The sequence below is a fragment of the Accipiter gentilis genome, chromosome 11, assembly GCF_929443795.1.
Source record: "Accipiter gentilis chromosome 11, bAccGen1.1, whole genome shotgun sequence".
NCBI lineage: Eukaryota > Metazoa > Chordata > Aves > Accipitriformes > Accipitridae > Astur > Astur gentilis.
In genome coordinates, this window is record NC_064890.1 from 15,077,609 (window position 1) to 15,096,780 (window position 19,172).

General features: G+C 36.7%; 1 protein-coding gene across 5 annotated transcripts in view; it reads right to left on the minus strand.

The window, feature by feature from the left end:
- Positions 1 to 19,172, minus strand: part of SRPK2 (SRSF protein kinase 2) — a 148,413-nt gene that overhangs the window by 22,868 nt on the left and 106,373 nt on the right. For all 5 annotated transcript variants that reach the window (XM_049814198.1, XM_049814199.1, XM_049814195.1 and 2 more), the window contains 6 exons: positions 18,860 to 18,947; positions 13,132 to 13,238; positions 6,901 to 7,066; positions 4,837 to 4,862; positions 3,125 to 3,371; positions 1,695 to 2,183 (listed from right to left, as the gene is read on the minus strand). In XM_049814198.1, coding sequence (XP_049670155.1) covers positions 1,695 to 2,183; positions 3,125 to 3,371; positions 4,837 to 4,862; positions 6,901 to 7,066; positions 13,132 to 13,238; positions 18,860 to 18,947 — 1,123 coding nt within the window. The remainder of the gene's footprint in view (positions 1 to 1,694; positions 2,184 to 3,124; positions 3,372 to 4,836; positions 4,863 to 6,900; positions 7,067 to 13,131; positions 13,239 to 18,859; positions 18,948 to 19,172) is intronic.

Genomic DNA, 19,172 nt, shown 5'->3' on the forward strand with positions numbered 1-19,172 from the left:
TTTTAATAAAAGGTTGAGAGGAACTGTTTGAAACAGAAAAGAACAGTTAATGAATGAAAACACAGGATATTACAGAATTTTTTAAGGACTGAGAAAAGATATAACAAGAAGTAATAGCTAGAAGCTGCAGCCAGACAAATCCAAAATTGCGACATTCTTCTGAAACAATTCTGAGTACTGACCAGTGGAACACATTTCAACCACACTATATTTTTTATCATTTCATTTGTCCAAATCAAGAACAGGTATCTTTTTGGAGAATATGTTTTAAGCCAAAGAAAGGTTACTGGGCTTAACAGATGGTGTATTACTGGCTTGTTATAAAAGGAAGTCAGGTTACATGATCTCATGATCACCTTCTGCCCTTAAACTATGGGAATAATGCTTACTTGCAACTACAACCTTCCTTTTCTCTTTCTTGTATAGACTGACCTGTCAATGTCAATATTTCATCTACAATAACTTATCTAATACCCTTAAAAACAAAGTTCTACAGCAGAAAAAAAAAATCGTAGTTCTGCTTTCCTCTTAAAATTTAAGATGGTAGATTTGTTTGAATTTAACAAGAATACCTTTGCATTGTGTTCCAAGCTGCATCTATCAAGCTCGCAGTTTTGAATGCAAGAAAAATCATCCAATTTACTTAAAGTAAGCTCAGCTAAACTACTGCCTTTAATTTGACTACTACAATTTTTTCTTAACCTAACTACTGCCTTTCTATTCCACTTTTGGCTCTATTCCTTCTATTGCCTCTTTTTTTTTTTTACTGTAATACACACTCATGCTACAAAAGTCTTCCATCAACTCAAATCAAAAGTGGTTCCCCCCCTCCCATTTCTAAAAGCCATTCAAAACTAATACATTTGCTTTTCCTTGAAACCTGGTCCTAGGAGGTCAAAATTCACCAGGATGCTTTGGGAGCAAACTAACTTAAAGGTCTCCCCTTCATTTCTAGATATCTGCTCTGCCTTTTTGCCAAAAGTCTTCTACCATGAAATACTAAATTTAAAATAATCATAATCAAGATTTTTGCATTCACACAATGTATGATTCAATGAGCAACGTGTTCACTGTAGATGAAACCAAGAAGATGAAATCAGCAATGGAAAAAGGGATCCCATTAGTGGGCTGCAGCTGTAACCTAAGCCTAGCTATGGTTAATCTGACCTCATATCCCACTTCCCTCCCCAAGTCTGGGCAGTACCTAGGGAAGAGAGCATTTGGGGGCAGTCTGCACAAATTTCTCTGACTGCAGAGGCTGGCACATAGGCACCATCTTTTCAGTGGGCACTCTTCAGACTCAAGCATGAAGGAGGCCAGGACATTAGTAGGTTTGGCACCAACCCAGAAACTAAACACATTTAAAACACTTCACCTGTAGGTAGACGTCAACATCACTAAGAAGTGCTACACCTTATGTTCAAAGTCAGGGAAATGGTGTGATACAGCTCTTTTCTGTTATAGAAAGGTCCTTTTATGTTACTGAAAGAATTGTGTACCCATAAGGCTTTGTACTGAATTTTCACCAAAAATACCCCAAACAAGTAAAAAGTAGTATCTACATACATGTGTCTCACTGAACAGAGATAAAACATATACATAAGGTTTATCCCCACTATTCATTCTACGCAAGACATCCCCTACAGCTCCAAGAGACTTCAAGCATGGCATATGCCACTAGGAGGAATACTTACTTTTTGGCAAATCCCCAGTGCTTGAAGCTGAAACTGTTCTGCTCCTGTCATGAGATGGGCTGCTCTCCTCTCTTTCAGTTACAGTTGATCCTTCAGAAACAGCAGAACCACAAGCTACAGACTCTAGAGCCCCAGGGAACACTGAAGCTGAAAATTCAGAGAACTGTGACTCAGGAATTTTATGACGTCCATTTGGCAATTCACCATTAAACTGTTCATAGGAGCTGCTATAAGAGTAATCGCTTTTTGCATTTGGCTCATCAAGATTATACTCCTCTGTATTTGGACATTCTTCCTCTTCCTCATCTTCATCTTCAATCTGTTGTTCCAATAGGAACGGGCCGTTCACAATATGGCCATTTGTTTTGGGGGATTCTATCCACTTAGGGTCTGTAGGGTCAGTGTTGACAAGTTCCTGCTCAACATCGTCATCTTTTTCAGTGTTTTCCTTCTCTGTGTCTTCTTTTTCATCCTGATCTTCTGCTTCACCTGAAAAATTTCCATGAGCAACACATTAGATCATAAATCAATATAGCATTTTGAAATTAGGCATTAATAATTTTTAACTCCTCAGTAACTACTTGACTTCTGACATAGCACACACTGAGATCACTGCAAAAGACCTTAAAATCTAAATTAAAGGCGAAAGAAAGAACTAATAAGGCTCCTGGAAAAAAATAAACAATGGGAAGTGGTTCAGGAGGGAACAGTTCAGAAGAGAAGAATGTTATGAAGGGACGATACATGAGGTCTTGAAAGCAAGCTTTACAGATCTGTAACTCAATCTGTGTCAAACAGTGAGTCATAATAGAATTAGGAAAATTCACAGTAAGAGCAGAACAAAACTAAACGAAATCAAAAGACAGTTACATTTTTATCAGAATTGGAAACAGTTGACAAGAAAACCAGGGAAGCCAGAATGGAGCTGGACTGTAACAATTATGCTCCAAATCACCAGGACTAAACAAGAATTTTAACAAGACATCTTAAAAATTTTAGTGAAGAAGCTGCAATCATTATTATCTCATAGACCATTACAACAAATTGTAAGAAAAGGGTAAAGTAATGATGACTCTAACTACATTAATGTTACAGAATAGAAATTAATCTTATTTTTCTTCTATTTCACCAAGATACTTAGTTACTGCACATAATGTGGTATGACAACTGACTGTTCTGTTGAATTTTCTGTGTGCTCTTTTATGGGATTTGATAGCTAGATTGCTATTGATGTTCTTCACTTCTGTAGTGGGTCTCACTTTACTTTTCCTTTTTAGACTTTATAGTTATGATTTTACCTACAGGAGAAAATGAAACTTAATGATCTAGGACAGTTTGGAGATTTTGTTCATTGCACGAGATGCAATGCTGCAGTTACTTTCTCCTCTGAAACAGTAAATTCAGGGTCAATAAAAGCAGGTAATACTAACCATCATCATTTCCAGGTTCTTCATCTACTACCTCTTCTATATCAGCTGTTTTTAGTTTCACCTCTGGGTGGTACTCATCTTCTTGTTCATTTGATGGTACAGCTGAGGTTACATTTTCTTCTATTTTTTTCCTTTCAGCTTCTCGCTCTAGTTCTTCTATTTCCTGCAGGCGTTTTTCTAACAGCTCAGCTTGTCTCTTCTGTTTTTTCTTCAGTTTCTTCTTTTTGTTTTTGGATATTTTTCCAACCTGAAATATTAATACAAACAAAAGGAAACAAAAAACCGCTGAACAATTATTCTCTAGGCATCTCACAGCAGATTCACTTACAGTATGTTTACTTTTTATTTGAAAATACTGGATGACAATTAAAATAGCAAACATATTGCTTTTTTCCATTTTACTTCACATCAAGAATGGTGTTATATGAAGTAAAAAAGTAATCAAAATTTTATATAGTTATACATGTTTTTACATGGTTGTTCATTAGGTACAAGAGCAAAATACATCTAAGATGCCACAGTAAAATTCCTATGATCCTATAATCTCAATTAGGCAAAATAAACTTCAATCTAGGTTAACAGATTATATTGTATATGGAAGATAGTCTGCTATCATATCTAGTTATTTACACATAAATTTTATACATTATTTCTCTCTCTGTACAATGCAGGTAATGACCTGCAAAAGAATGCTGAGAAAAATATTACAAGAAAGCCAAAGAGATTAAAAACAGTAAAGAATTTTAAATAAATCCTATGTTGTTCAGCTATTTCCCAGTGAAAGGAAGGCATTTTTATTATACACTTCTGGCCCAAAACATATGAATCACAAACAACAGATGGCCATTACAGAAAGTTTCACATTTTATATAACATAAGGATTGAAAAACTCAGGTACAATAACAAGGAAAAGAAAAATTAACACATCTGAGCCAGGATTGAAACACTTTCTTATATTTTAACTGAATTCTGACTTCTATTTTTACTATTTGATAAATGAAATCTATCCTGTTTTCATTCATTGTTTAGATATCCCAGTAAGAAATCCTCATATAATTAAAAAATAAAGTACAAGGAACAAAGGTAAATGTTATTTTCTCAAAGGCTTATCTGTAAATCCTGTTATCTTCAAAAGAAGCTATGGTACGGTCAAAACAAGACAGTTAATTTGACAATCCTATTGATTTTCACCCATGTTGTATACCCATTAAAATTATATACGTTCTGTACACAAAGACAGAGAAAGCAGGTTTGACCTTAGACATTTCTAAGCAGCGGTATTATCAGTGGTTATTTGTTGTATGTATACAGCAAAAAGATGTTTCAAACCTCCTAAAAAACCCTCTCCTTTAAGGCCTTGATGATTAAGGCCTTAAAGTCCTTAAGCTATCTGCAATGCGTGATATTTAGTGCAGGCACCCATTTTTGTCAGGATTTGAACAGAATGGATTATTCCTCAAGAGATGAAAATAGCAATACTTAACTTTTTTTGACATCGCTATAGAATTGTAAGTCTATGAGACTTTCCATCAGAGAAATACTGTGCTTAAAAGTGGTAAGGCCAAAGACATTCAAAGTGTTCTTTGAAAGATAAAAGCTTTATTCAAAGGAAGCTTTTGAAAAGGGTAGACTACCAACAGTCTGATAGCTACTAATACCTACAGAAACACAGAAAGTAAGATAGTTAACTTGAGTTATATAACAATACTTACAGGCTTTTGTTGTGGAGCTGTACTCACTAAAAAAGAAAAAAAATAAAATTTTAAAGATATATTTTTACAAAAACAACTCCATAAAAGCAGAAAGTAGTAGAAATCATGTAAAAATATTCTTAACTAAATATAAGGCAGTGAAATTTTTTTTAGCTGGATTTTTTACTCTTTACAAGTACCTGCTGCTGTCTCCATTATAGCATCTGGAATTGGAAGGAGCTAGCATCAATATCTGTTCACTCTATTGTGGTTGGTGGAGAGTTAATGAAAGTCAGAAAGGAAAGTCTGAATCAGTGAAGAGTGAAGTTGTCGCAGATTAAATGTATGTAGTTAGCTGACTGAGCAGGTATAGACATACTCTAAACAGGTCAGGGAATATCAACAGAGACAACTACTGTGTTGCACTCAACAGCAAAGTCAAACGTGCATGTAGTAGTTAGATTGCTGGGACTGGAGGCATGAAGAAGTGCCTATGGCAAAAAGCATACTACCACAAAAAAAGCATCTCCAGCATGGACCTCTTCCTAAGCATCTCTCAGAAGGATACTATCAATGACTAGGTCTGATGAGATTACAAACTAACTGTGATAATGCACAGAAAAGCAATACAAGCCACACACCCACCCCACCTCCCAAAATAATCAAAACCAATAGAAATAACCAAATATGGGAGACAGAGACACAGTGGAAGTGAGAAAGAGGAACTGAACGGGGGAAGAGAACCTCTCATGACCTTCTTCAGACATACAGGCATATGGCAATTAACAAATGCAAAATAAAAAACAGAACAGAGACAGTTGAGAATTCAGAGCTCTTTTATAGCTTCAGCTCCTGCTGGTAAGGTTAGGGATGAAACTGCTTGTATGCCCCTGAAAGGGCAAGGTTTTCAAAAAGATTCTTAAACTTGAGCACCATCGCTGCTCTAAAAAGGGTAATTATGCAGAACCTGTTCTTGAAATGCTGTAAAGAAAACACATCTTCAGCTTCTGTGTGGAAAGCCATGGATTTAATTACAATTTGCTAAGAACAAAGTGTGATAAGAACTCCATCAATATATTCCTTAAAGTAATATTTATTTTAATGTCAGGAAGCAATATAAAGGCTGCATGAACAAAATCAAGTTACTTCCCACACAAATAACATACAGTCTTTAGCTATTATGTGATTACATATTACGTAAAGTTCAATACAATATATTCACAGTTTATAAGATTTTGCATCTTAACTTATATAATACTGTGAAATATTTATGGATTTTTACCACAGTATTTGTCCCTGATATAGCAGGTATTTTTACTATACCTCAGAGACTGTAATCTGTGATATATTTTCTGACAATATTACAAAGGTATTTAAACGTTATTTCTCTACTGCCTGTAGCTGATGAGGTCAACTGGCAAATAAATAGCAACCATGGTACTAAAGATCACTGCAAAAGCCACACTTCCTCTTTGTCTTTACCGATTGCTGTGAATTTCCTTTACCTTGCTTTCTCCTAGCTGAACATCATGTACAGTTCCTATCTAAACTCTTGGCAAGTTTAACATAAAACATTTCACATACAGTGCTAGGTAGAAGGGCTTATCACGAATTCAGTTAGGTACATAAGTTCCATTTTCAAGCATGAAAAACTACGGACTCTAAGACTTTTCATTGCATCCTGAGAATAAGTGATGACTGACGAGAAAGCAGATAAATTCACAAGGATGCTGATTAACTTGTAATAGAACTAGACATATAATTTAGGTAAGTTTATTAATTATTGTCAATTCTAGAGATGCAAGGCCCCAGTGCAGCTAAAACCCAGCCGTTAAAGCTTGTGGGGTGGGAGAAGAGTAAGTTTATACCATGAATCTTTTTCTATCTCTGCGGACCCCAAAAATTTGAATGTGCAAAACTGAGAAGAAAGCATTTCCCTGATAGTTTCCAGAGCATAAGAATTAACTAGAACATGCATTTTTCACACACAGTTATTTAAAATTATCATTTTCATTAAACAAAATATTGTTAGCATTGCTACACTGATGGAACTTTACTACATTGCATTTAAATATAGTATCATACCTGCTGAGCCAGAGGGGGGAGGAGCACCAGCTTTCTGCCACTCAGTAGCCTCAGCAGCCATTCTACGAACATAGGCATCATCCACACACATCAATATGTTTTCTGGCTTTATATCCGTATGAATGATCTTGCACTTGCTGTGTAGATAATCTAGACCTTGAAGTACCTAATTACAAAAGGATTTTTTAAGAGTTTATTTTAATTACCCAGACCAAGATAAAAGTATTTATTAGTAGTACAGAGATGTTCAACCGACTGTCTGCAGTCCATATGTGGCCTGACAAGGTAATTTAATTAGCTCATAAATCCAGTTATTGAGACTTTCATGAGTAAGACGATGGCTGGCTGAACGGTCTTGATGACAGCACCCTACTCTCTAGACTTCCATTTCCCAAGTGCTCTTTACTGATCTGCACATGTGTAAAAAACCTTGATACAACTTCCTTTGAAAAAGGAATTTGGTTGCTCGGTCAGAAAGACTAATCCTTACTGGTTGATTGTTTAAAACAGTTATTTGAAAAAACCCACTGCAAGTACTACATACTGTAACTGAAGTTTTGTGGTTTGTGAATAATCATCTTGCAATTGAGAAGAAAAAAAAGCAAAAAGGGGAATGAGTTGTTGAGAATGCTAACTATAGTTTTCCTTAGAATACCAATAGTAATTCAGCTTTTAATGTGACCAAGATGTCACATAAGGATATGTCTACCTTTGTCACATGTATTTTTCCACTAGTCTTTCACACTCTCTGCAGGCTAAATTCTGCTAGGTCCTATCAAACCTGCATATCCTAAGTCTTAAAAATGCATTCTGGAATAAGAATTAAACCATGATTTTTACACAATGAAAAGATTTCTCAAGTTCTGTCTGGAACAGAAATACAATAGTTTGTGTGATTTTACAAGTATTTTAGGTAAGACCTAGGTATGATAAACTGTGGGAGTCAATTATTGCAATTATTCAATACAGAATAATGTAACAGTGTAAACCAAGCTATTGCTATGATAATCTATGATAAGCAGAAAACTAGCTGACCCCACTTAAAAAAACTTCTTTAACTTTTTTTCTACAGCAGCAAACAGACCTCCAGACTCATGAGCTCCAGCTACAAGAACATCCTGCCATTCTAGGTACTTTATAAATTAATTAGCAAGCTCCTTGCTCTCAGGATCGTTTAAGACATAACTAGCTAGGGTGAACTTTAAAAGCAAAACATGTTGGTTCAAAAAACCAGTAATAGACTACAAAGACATTTATTTAGTCTACCACCCAGTCCATAGCTAGTACCAGAGCTGGCACATCCATCCAGCACACAAGGCAGCTCAAGACAAGAAAAGCAGCAGCATGTGCATGATATTTACACTCAGGTTAATGTATCCTAGAAATACCTCAAGTGCAAGGCTCTTCTTTCTCCAGTTCAGGAGCTAGACTAGAACAGCAACTGCCTAAAAAGCTTTCTTCATATGCCTATATAAAAACTGTATGTTCACTTGAGCAGGACTCAGTGTCAGTGCCAATGGTACACATAAAAACTGATGCGTTCTCAATAATCTGGATTTTTTCCCCTGCAGATCCAAAATATGCTTGACTACTTGCCAGAGCAACTGAAAGAACATACAGTATGTCTCAAAGTAAGAAATGTTGAAGAAAGATTGGTTTATACTGGGAAGGTAGTTAGTGGTTAAGTGACTTCAAATTTGAAAAGAGGCATTAAAAGCAATAGCAACATGAAGATAGATTATAAAGGTCTCTTCCCTCCCCCACTACACTACAGACTATCTTACAAATCACCACTAAATGTCTGTAATTCTGAGACCAGGAAAAAAAAATATTCCAGAGTACACTGAAAGCCATAAACATTGAGAAGAAAAAAATACCTGTTCCACTGCGATATGTAGAAGTGGAATTCATGTGAAACTAGATTTGATTATCTCCCACTTTTAAAAGGACAGCCTTTCCCCTCTTAAGTAACAGTGTTAGGGTGACAGCTCTGTCTTTAATTTGGCTGAAGAGTCCTTTTTGGGGGAATTTAAAAAAAAAATAAACAAAATATTTTTTAGAATCCCAATCAGTTCCATGACTTACCATAAGGATCATTCTGCTAGAATTTTATAATTAGAAAGAATATTCTTAGCTCTCTTAAAATGTGGATCAGACTTCTTCTTGATACTGTCGATCAAGGCAAAAGTGAAAATTTTCATTGATCAAACACAAAATGCTCGTTTCAGCATCAGTTTCAGAACATGATCCTCTCAAAAGGGACTGATGCTATATATTTTATAACCCAAAGTAAGGATTCCAGAAGTAAATAAATAGAACAGTTTGAATTATCTCCACTGCAAAAAAGGAACTACAGCAACTGGCCTTTTTTTCAATTCCGTAAGGTCTTCTCTTGCACAACAGTTCATCTAACTCTACCCCAGGGGAAAAAACCTGCTTGAAACTGAACTGAAATTTCTTATTAAGAAACTCAACTCTCAGCTGCATTTTAAAATAAACCTAATTTTGTCCCAATGTCCAAAAGTACTCAAAAATGGAAATAATAGTCCAAATCATAGCATTAAAAATTCATTTTCAATTGTAGCATGGAATTATAGTACTTTCTGAAACAAAATGGTTTGCTGTACAGTAACACCAGTGCAATAATTGAATTGTTTCATATTCAAGTTTTATAAATAAGTTTGTAGAGCACATGTAGCACAAGTTTTGTCTGAGTAGAAAAAAGAATAAGGATCTGTATTATCTTTAATGAGAGGAACAACCTGGAAGTCTTAACAGTCAATGCCACTCTCCCTAGTCCAAACAGTTCATTCCAACCTCACAAAAATTAAACCTTTTTATTCTTTCAGGATTAAACCACTTCTCTTTTTTCAGGTATCAAGTGTTTGAATTACTTAGAATTTTCACCTTTGCTTACATGCAAAGAGTAATTTAGGTTGGAAGATTGTGTGATGCAAACCCTCCTCGCCTAAGTCACACCGGCTTCAAAGTTGTATCTTCCCTCAAAATCAGACCAGCCTGCTCAGAGCCTTTATCCAGTTCATTTCTGACTATTTCCTAAGATGCAGACTGCATAACACTGTGTAACACTGTAGATAAACTGCTCCAGTGCCTGACCACCCTCATTACAAAGAATTTCTTCCTAATATGTAACTAGAATGTCTCTTTTTGTAACTCTGCTTCTTGTCCTATCTCTGTGTATTGACAAGAGAAGTCGGGCTCCATTTTCTGTATATGTCCTGAAGAGATCAAAAGTTTCCCCCTTTATTAGCCTTTTCTTCTTAAAACTGAACAAACCAGTTCTTCCAAGACCTCTCATACATCATATGCTGCAGCTCCCTGACACTCTTCGTGGCCTTTCACTGGACTCAATTCAGTAAGCCAACGTCTTGCACTTGGAGCCCAAAACTGTAGTGTCCTGAAGTACTAAAACAGAGCCCTCATTCTGCTGCCTACACTCTTGCTAATGTGGCCTACTATACGGTTAGCTTTCATTATCACAGGAGCCCACCACTGACTCACATTCAGCTTGTCTACCAGGACCCCTCATGCCAAGCCTGCCATCAGTCTCCACATTTTCAACTAGTTCTTCCTTATTCATAACCAGTCCAGCAAGGTGCATCTCCAACTTGTCTCCTTGCTAAGACACAGCTCACCCCATGCTGAGAAACTGTCCTCAACACACTCCAGAAATTTCCTTGACAGCATGTGCCCCACCAGAGTAGGTATTAAGGTAGTTAAAAGGCTCCGTAAGAACCAGATTATTCCCGCTTTCTAAAGAAGGTGCTTCTCATCTACTTCTGAAACTGGCAACCTGTAGCAGATACATACCATGATGTCACCCTTGTTGGTCTTCCCTCTTAACCCTGACCCATTTATGGCAAAGATTCAAATATTTAAGCTCAACTTCTCTTCCCTGGCCACCCATTCTAAAGTCCCTTTATCAGGCTACTGCTGCTCTCCAGGGATCTAAGCTATCACACCACACCTTTGTGCTCACAATGAGGTCATAGCTCTGCGACCGCATATGGATTTCTAATCCTTGTCCTCTGTTCCCCATGCTGTATGCATTTATATATGCCACTTGAGTCAGGTCCCCCAGTTGTGATGATCAGAGAAAGCACTGAGAGCCTCCCCCATAATTCTGTCCCTGAGGCTCCTGTCCTTGCTGACCCCAGTTCTCACTGGGTTGTGGCCACCATCCCTGAAGATCCCACCTGAAAATCCTCCTCTGCTAGGTTACAGGAGCCTGTTGGTAAAGATGCTGTGAAGATGGGTTCAGAAGTTCTCACCTTCCTTCCAAAACAGGGTTATTTTCAGCTTGGATCCATTCAGTGGTCTGGCTTACAGCCTGTTTCTACAAACAGGCAGTGTAACTGAGGTAAGAGTAAACTGCAGCAGGGAGCTCCTAAACCTGGCTTTGCTGCTAAACCCAGTGTATCAAGAAATTACATAGTAATTTCTCAGGTTTTGGCCAAACTCCAGGACAATGGTGCAACCAAAGTGAAAATGTTCCAAACAACAACAAAAAAGAATGTTTACTGAAAACAGTGGGTATTTACATGCACATATAACACACACACACATATTCCCGTTTCTTAGCAGACAGCTCAGTTCAGTTGGAGCACTGCATTACTACAGCTCCTTATTTCTATTATCTGAGCCACTTAGTTGTATAGAAATTCATGGACCTAAAATTTCAACTGTGTACTAACAACTGCACTGATCAGGTTATTTAGCTAATTCTGATTAAAGAGCTGATAGGTTGATATTCACCAGTTGACATACAATAATAATTACAAAGGAAGTAACTACTTTAACAGATCTCTTAATAAAATACAGGTAATGTTGATGAAAGGCAATACAAGTTAAGTAAGTGCCAAAATACCTCATGTGTCATTTGTAGGTATTAACTGCACATAGATTCATAGTATATACAAAATCACAGCGAAAGAGAGATGATTTTTCCTTGTTGAGACACTATTTCTCCTTAAGATCACCTCTCAGCAATTTGATTTTCATAGTATAGCAAAAGAACATATTTTGAAAGAACATGTCCCAGTGAAACATTCAACTGTTTCATCTAGTTAACCCTCTGACTTTACAAAAAACTTGAAATACAGACAGACAACAATTTTTCAAAGAACAGTTTCTTCCTTTAGAACCTAATTTTCAGAGAGATACAATTTTTGTTCAGTTTTGTTGTGGTTCAACCCCAGCCAGGAACTAAGCACCACGCAGCCACTCACTCGCTTCCCCCCCACCCAGTGGGATGAGGGAGAGAATCAGGAAAAAAAGTAAAACTCATGGGTTGAGATAAGAACAGTTTAATAGAACAGAAAGGAAGAAAATAATAATGATTATAATAATAATAAAAGAATTGGAATATACAGAACAAGTGATGCAAAATGCAATTGCTCATCACTCACTGACTGCTGCCCAGTTAGCTCCCGAGCAGCAATCCATACCCCCAGGCCAACTCCCCCCAGTTTATACGCTGGGCATGACGTCACCTGGTATGGAATATCCTTTTGGCCAGTTTGGGTCAGCTGTCTTGGCTGTGTCCCCTCCCAAATTCTTGTGCCCCTCCAGCATTCTTGCTGGCTGGGCATGAGAAGCTGAAAAATCCTTGACTTTAGACTAAACATTACTTAGCAACACCTGAAAACATCAGTGTGTTATCAACATTCGTCTCATACCAAATCCGAAACATAACACTATACCAGCTGCTAGAATGAAAATTTACTCTATCCCAGATGAAACCAGGACAATAATAATTATTATTATTATTCCCACTGTTCTGCTGTGCTGATGTTTTATCTTCCAGAAGATCTTATATTAAGAAGCATGACATGTCAACCAAAACTGCAACTGAATATTAATATCCTTACATCTATGAAAAAGACTCATTGCTTCAACTTTATATTTTTTAAAGCAGCTCAGGAAACTCCCTTATCAGGGCAAAACCTCGATTTAAAAACAACAACAACAACAAAACCCCCAAAACCCCAAAAACAACCAAAAAAACCCCCCACAACACAACCCCCCCCACCACCACAGCATGCAGAAATGCAGGCTATCCAGAAAGAAGCTTTTGCAACCCCCCTTGGAATTACCAATAACATTGTCTTAGATATTAATTAGTAAGAGTTCAGTTGAAATATCATCATTCTGATTTTCAAACTGTTAACAATGGTGGAAAAACCTTATTAAAACATTAACAAATCTTACCTGTCGAATTATACTTTTTACACAACGAATGGGAAGGCCTTGATAATTGGACTTGATAATCCATTTTAGGAGATGATGTCCAAGTACTTCGAAGACCATACAGACATCTGGGATTTAATTAAGGATAATTTCCAAATAAACTTGTTGATGAGATCAACACAAATGTTTGTTTGCATACTGGCTAAAGCAATCACCACCCTGGTTAGAGGAAAAACAGTTCCCCCTAAAATGAGCAGAACGTGGTATATACTTTGGTACTACATTTCAATTATATATAAACATATACAAGAACAGTGCCCAAACACAGAACAATTTAAAATAAAAGATGTTAATTATGCAAATCTTGTCAGTTATTTCTACATGTTAACAATAGCATTAGGGTGAACACTGAAATAGGTATTTGTAAAAAAAAAAAACACAAAAAATCCCCAAAACCAACCAAAAACCTAATTCATTTTTGTTTTCTTTGAAACAGTTAAAAGTACTGATTTGGCTTATTATCTCTAGTTTCTAATAAATTTTAAATTATATGAATAGAAGGTTTTAACAACAAAAGCCTGCAGGAACAGTGTTTTAGAAAGAGAACAGTACTAAACATCTTTTTGATTAGGCTCAATTAAGAATCACTTGACGACAAACACTAAAGTAGTAAGAGAATGGATCTCTTACCACCTACAGTTTTAACTGCAGAGAATAATGGCAATCATCAAAGAACTCAGGAACAAAGAAAATGTGGGACTTGGAAAGAACATGCAAGAAACACAATGCCATAAAGTTTAATTTGACCCAGCATCTACTATTGGCCACCAACAGAGGCCAACAGCAGATGATCAGGGAGGAGTATTATGAAAAAACAAGATGTAGAACTTCTAGTGATTTGTGGTTCAAGGGCTTCCTAAGTTAGAGATTCTACACTTAATACACCTGGGTAGGTTACCCTTCTATCGAGAAAATATTCAGATATTCAAGCTAATTGTAGGTTTTATCAGCCACAACATTCCAGCAAGAAATTATACAATTTGACTAAACTGAGTTAACCCTCAGACATGACCTGGGAATTACCTTAATGACCCTGGAAATTGGAAAGAACGTTAAAACCTTAACTCCATGATACAATAAGCTTGCAAAGTTTAATGTAATACAAATAACAGAAAATGTATTAATTGATGGATACTGAAAGAAAATCTCAAGGGATTAAATTAAACTGTATCTCAGAGACCATTCGTAGGGAACTGCATTGTTAGGGGAGAAATCTCACCTAACTTCTCCAAGTTCTTTTAACTAGAGTCTTGGCAATGACCTTAGAGTAACTGTCTTAACTTGTGTCAAAATGAGACTTACCTTGTCTTTTTACATTCTTCTCCAGTACCTACCTATATACATAAAGCTAACTGAAGTTTTAAAATCTACATCACCTATGCTGGAGGAGTTAGACCAAAGCTAAAAGGTCTCAAAGGCTGGTCACAGCTAAAAGGTCTCAAAGGTTGGTCACAGCATATTGTGACATTTTGTAACATTTTGATTGCTACTACTTGTTCATCTCACCTCATGTTCCTTAATTCCCGTATTAGAGGAGACAGTGAGTAGTCATTTCCCAACTGTATCAATCTACTCAGAATATTATAAAACTCTGTTCCATTCAGAAGAAGAAACAGTCCTGTTTACTAGTCACTAGTAAAGCACACAGACATCAAAAAGGATGAGCAGAGCACATTAGCTCTGCAGGACTTATTAACTTAGCCCGCGCAGCGAAGTTGCAATGCTACAGCAACAGAGATTTCAGAAAGGCAAGACACTGCAGCATTCAGAAATGAAATTTAGGGCACCCGCCCACAGTCCTTCAGACCACTGCTGCTGCAGACTCTCCAATGCACATTCCTGCCATTCCTTGCACTTACAGAAGTGCTAAGCCTTCCCAGTAATCAGAAGAGAAAGAGGTGTAGGGAAGTGAATAGCTGAGAGGCAAGGGGAGGGCACTGAGAAGGAAGATCCAAGAAGGAATGGCAGAGGCAGACAAGGAGAGGGAGGGCCGTAAGAAAGAGAAGTGAAGCCTACCTGAAAAAAAAGATTACAGTGTTTTGCTGGAAGGCCTCTGACAAACTCAAGGCATGCTCAGTACTGGGGAGGCAACTGGGATGGGGAGAAGGCATAGAGGAGGCTCAGTGTTTGGAGCAGGTATGCAAAAATGTGACTGTTACCTGATTTACTATCCTGACCTGAAAAATATTAACTGTAGGTGACACTGCCCACAACAAAGAGTTTGGGAAAAGCTGTGCATTAACTTGTAAGAAACCAGCCTTGCAAGCCCCAGGATCCTCCTACAGCACTAACATCCTGACAGAAGGGTATGTCCAAAAAGTCCTCCAGCAAAAATAAACCTGAAGCCCACCCAACAGACATGCCTTTTATGAAATGGTCTTCGAAGCAGTTTGGGGAATGTCTGAATGGGGGAAACTGAGCAGAGCAGCAAAAGTGACAGCAAACATAACATTAATCAGCTGACAGGCTTAAGTACTTAAAACTGTTCTTTCTTGACTAAAATCCTACCTGTAACTATCTATCTATCTATCTACAAACACACGACAGGAGCATTTAGAAATCCTATGAGGGTTAAAGACTAGTTAAGCTAAATGAAATAAGGCTCTGGTACCAACACAGAACACTTCTGGATATGTCACAGTTGCTTCTGGATTGGCAGCATTTAGGCTCTATGGCATTTAATTAATGCTGTATATTCTTTGGAGAACAATTTATTACAATTATTATAATGCCTGATTGTGTCAGGAATGTTTCCTTCTTTATTTTTTCACTTGTCTCTCCAAGCACTTGTTTCATTATGTAATTAACTTACTCTTTTATTAAAAAAATGCTACACTGAAATAAAGTGCCTTTTATTAAGGCTCTAATAAATATCCAGTGCAGACAAACATAATAATTTACACTTACTGAAAACACCAACATGCCCAAGTTCAAGAATTGTTATCTCCTGAAAAAAATCCTAAGTTCAATCTTTTTAAAATGTAAAAGTAGTTAAAAAATTACCAGTCTCGTGTAGCATAACACACATTATTAGAACTCCTCTGTATATAAACACTTATTACAGCTCCTAGGAGAAAGATGACTGTTTTTACAGACACAGTGCAGGCCAATGGCTCTGCACGTTCCCAGCTCTGTGCTACACAGAAGTTTCCCTGTTTGGAAGCTCCACAACATTTTGTGATATTAGCCATCCAAAAGATTCACCTACTTCTCTTCTGTCTTGCTTTAACTTTTCAATGTATTCCATAATGAATAATCAAGTCCCTATGAAGCGTATGTTGTTTTAATTTACAGTCAAGGAACAGATATTTAGTGACTTGCCCAAAGGAAGCTGGAAACAGCAGAGCACGGAAAAACTCTCAAATTACTGTATTTCTCTCAACCTGTTCAACTTGGTAACACTAACATAGCACTAATATAGCATTTTTAAAACTGAAAAAAGTAGCAGCAAAACGTTAATATCAGTTACCTGCTCCCTCCCAAAAGAACCTGCACCAAAGATTACTTTCCCTAGAAGACAAAAAGGAGTTATCAAATAATCAACGCAATCAACTGCTGCTCAAATAAGCAATGCAACTCAGGATGCACAAGCTGTTCACAAGAAAACTCAAAGTATAAAATACTTGATATCATACTTTCACTGGTGGTTAGGACTGACAGACTTCCAGCTGTAACTTAAATTTTAGTCCAGTATTAGCCCATCTTGTCCACTGTACCCTTCTGAAAAACGTACTTCTCATTAAGGCAGGAACATTTGCTTTCCACATAAAACAACTTCTGTACTGCCAGAGTTTTCAACATGAGGGTAAAACTGAAACAAAATAAATCAGTATCAGCTGTCCAGTTTTCACCTGCTAACGCAAAGCTATCTGAACCCTTATTTTTCCCTAGTACATGGTCTCTTTTGGCTTTGTCAACTCAAGTGCTATATTTCAAGAAGATAAAGTTTGGATATGCTTTCAAAGTATTATCACTAACAAAATTTACTCTTCGCACTTAGAAATGGCTCTCACCTTTAATACAGATGTATACATACATGTGAATCTTAGCAATAATTTAAGAACGTTATTGGGAAGCTGCTCTGTTAAGCTGATAAGAATTATTTCTATGTATAGTTATGAATGCGTTTTCTTATTCCCCATTTCATATTAGTGTTTTACAGTGAAAACAGTAAGTCAAAATTTCTGATTTCTAAAAATAACTTTAATTATTCTTCAATTGTACAGCTGTCAGCCGAAGACCTGAAGTGCTTTGGTCGCGTATTTTTTTTTGTGAACATAGTTAGACGATAGAGGTATTTATAAAATACAGCTTAATAAGCATCTCAAATTAAAACATATTTTTTGGTAGCATAATAGCAGCACCAAGAAACCCTAACCAGGGTTCTTTGCCTCACTGTGTTATGCAATTTCCTTGATCACAGACCACTTACATTCAGGTTGAAATTACTACTGGCAACTGTATTTGTTTATTTTAATTTGATTATAAAACCTAGGAAAAAAGCAGACTATACTAACTTCACCTACATTTAAGCAGCTTTCTACCATGGTAGCTGACCACTGAAGCAACCAGGAAACAAATCAAAATGGGACAAAGGGAAAGCAGTTAAGACACCATTCTGTAACTGAGAATACTTGTCCCTGCACTCTCATTCTCACTTACCACAAACCCAAAGGCTTCATAACTAATGTCAAGAGACAGATGGATGGGATGACAACTGCTTGCACACTTCTCCCTGAAAGGATGCTTTCTAGTGGGCATTCAGATTTACTGACAGTCACCTCCTGGATTCCTCTCCTAGAGGATGAGAGTTGGCGAAGAGCATCTTAACCCAATCTGCTGAAAACTCAAGGCACGTCACCAAAATAAACTTAGTGTTAAGCTCTCTAGAGCAGGAACTGTCTCTGTCTGGTAGTACAACACCATGAACAATGAGGTCTGTTATTAGGGCTTCAAGACACAACAAGCATATACATAAATACCAGCTATAACGATAAATGAAAGCACAATAATATAATAAGCTGCTAAAATATCTAATATAATTAGCACGGATAACTCACTTTAGCTCAACTCTAAAATGAAATATATTCATAGACCCAAAATTTTCCCCAAGAACAATATTCAGTCATATATTACGCTCTCTCTCATCTTCCCCCCCCCCCCCCCTTTCTTTTTTTTTTCTTAAAGGAAGCATTTGAAGGTAAAGATTTTTAAAACCTTTGCCAAAAAAAGAGATTAACACCTGGCCAAAAGAGGATCACATGAACAAGAGAATAATCTCCATGCCCTCACACTTCATACATGAAAACAGAAACCAGCTTCTTCATGACACTGACACCCTCTTTCTCTTTATTCATCTAGAGCAAAACATATTTCCTATAAGCCTCAGTGATTACAAATCTTTTCGGTAGAACTCCAGTTTTTAAGTGAATTAACTACATCTAGTTCTAGCAGACCTTAACAGGATTCATGGGAATTTTTTTCTATTTTGCATTGTATTTAGAAAAGCTAAGCTACTTTCACTCCAGTAAGTGCATTACACACTGGTCTACCCTTTGTATCTACATATATTTTGGTGTTTCTACGTTACATATTCAAAGTAAGACTAAATAGAAAAAAGCCAGAACCAAATGCTTACTTATCTCAGTAGATCATTTTAAATGAAGATGCCATGTTTTCAAAAGGATACGAATTCCATTCATTCCAGAAATTTTGAAGTCATCAATTAGCTGTACAACCATATCCTTGTTAGGATCATTAGGGTCACTTTCACGAACCTAAACCAAGATGTAAACACTGACATTTTAGCAAAAAAATTCACTTTAGAATACAAATTAGTTAGCTTTCCACATGAGGTTAATATTTCAGAGCTTCAGAAATCATGGTAAGACATAATAAGCCAGCTATTTAGAAAAAAAAAATCTATGTAAAAAAAATTAAAAAACAATATTCTGCTACATTTTTAAAACTCACTATTACTATTATTTTTGGTACTGACAACT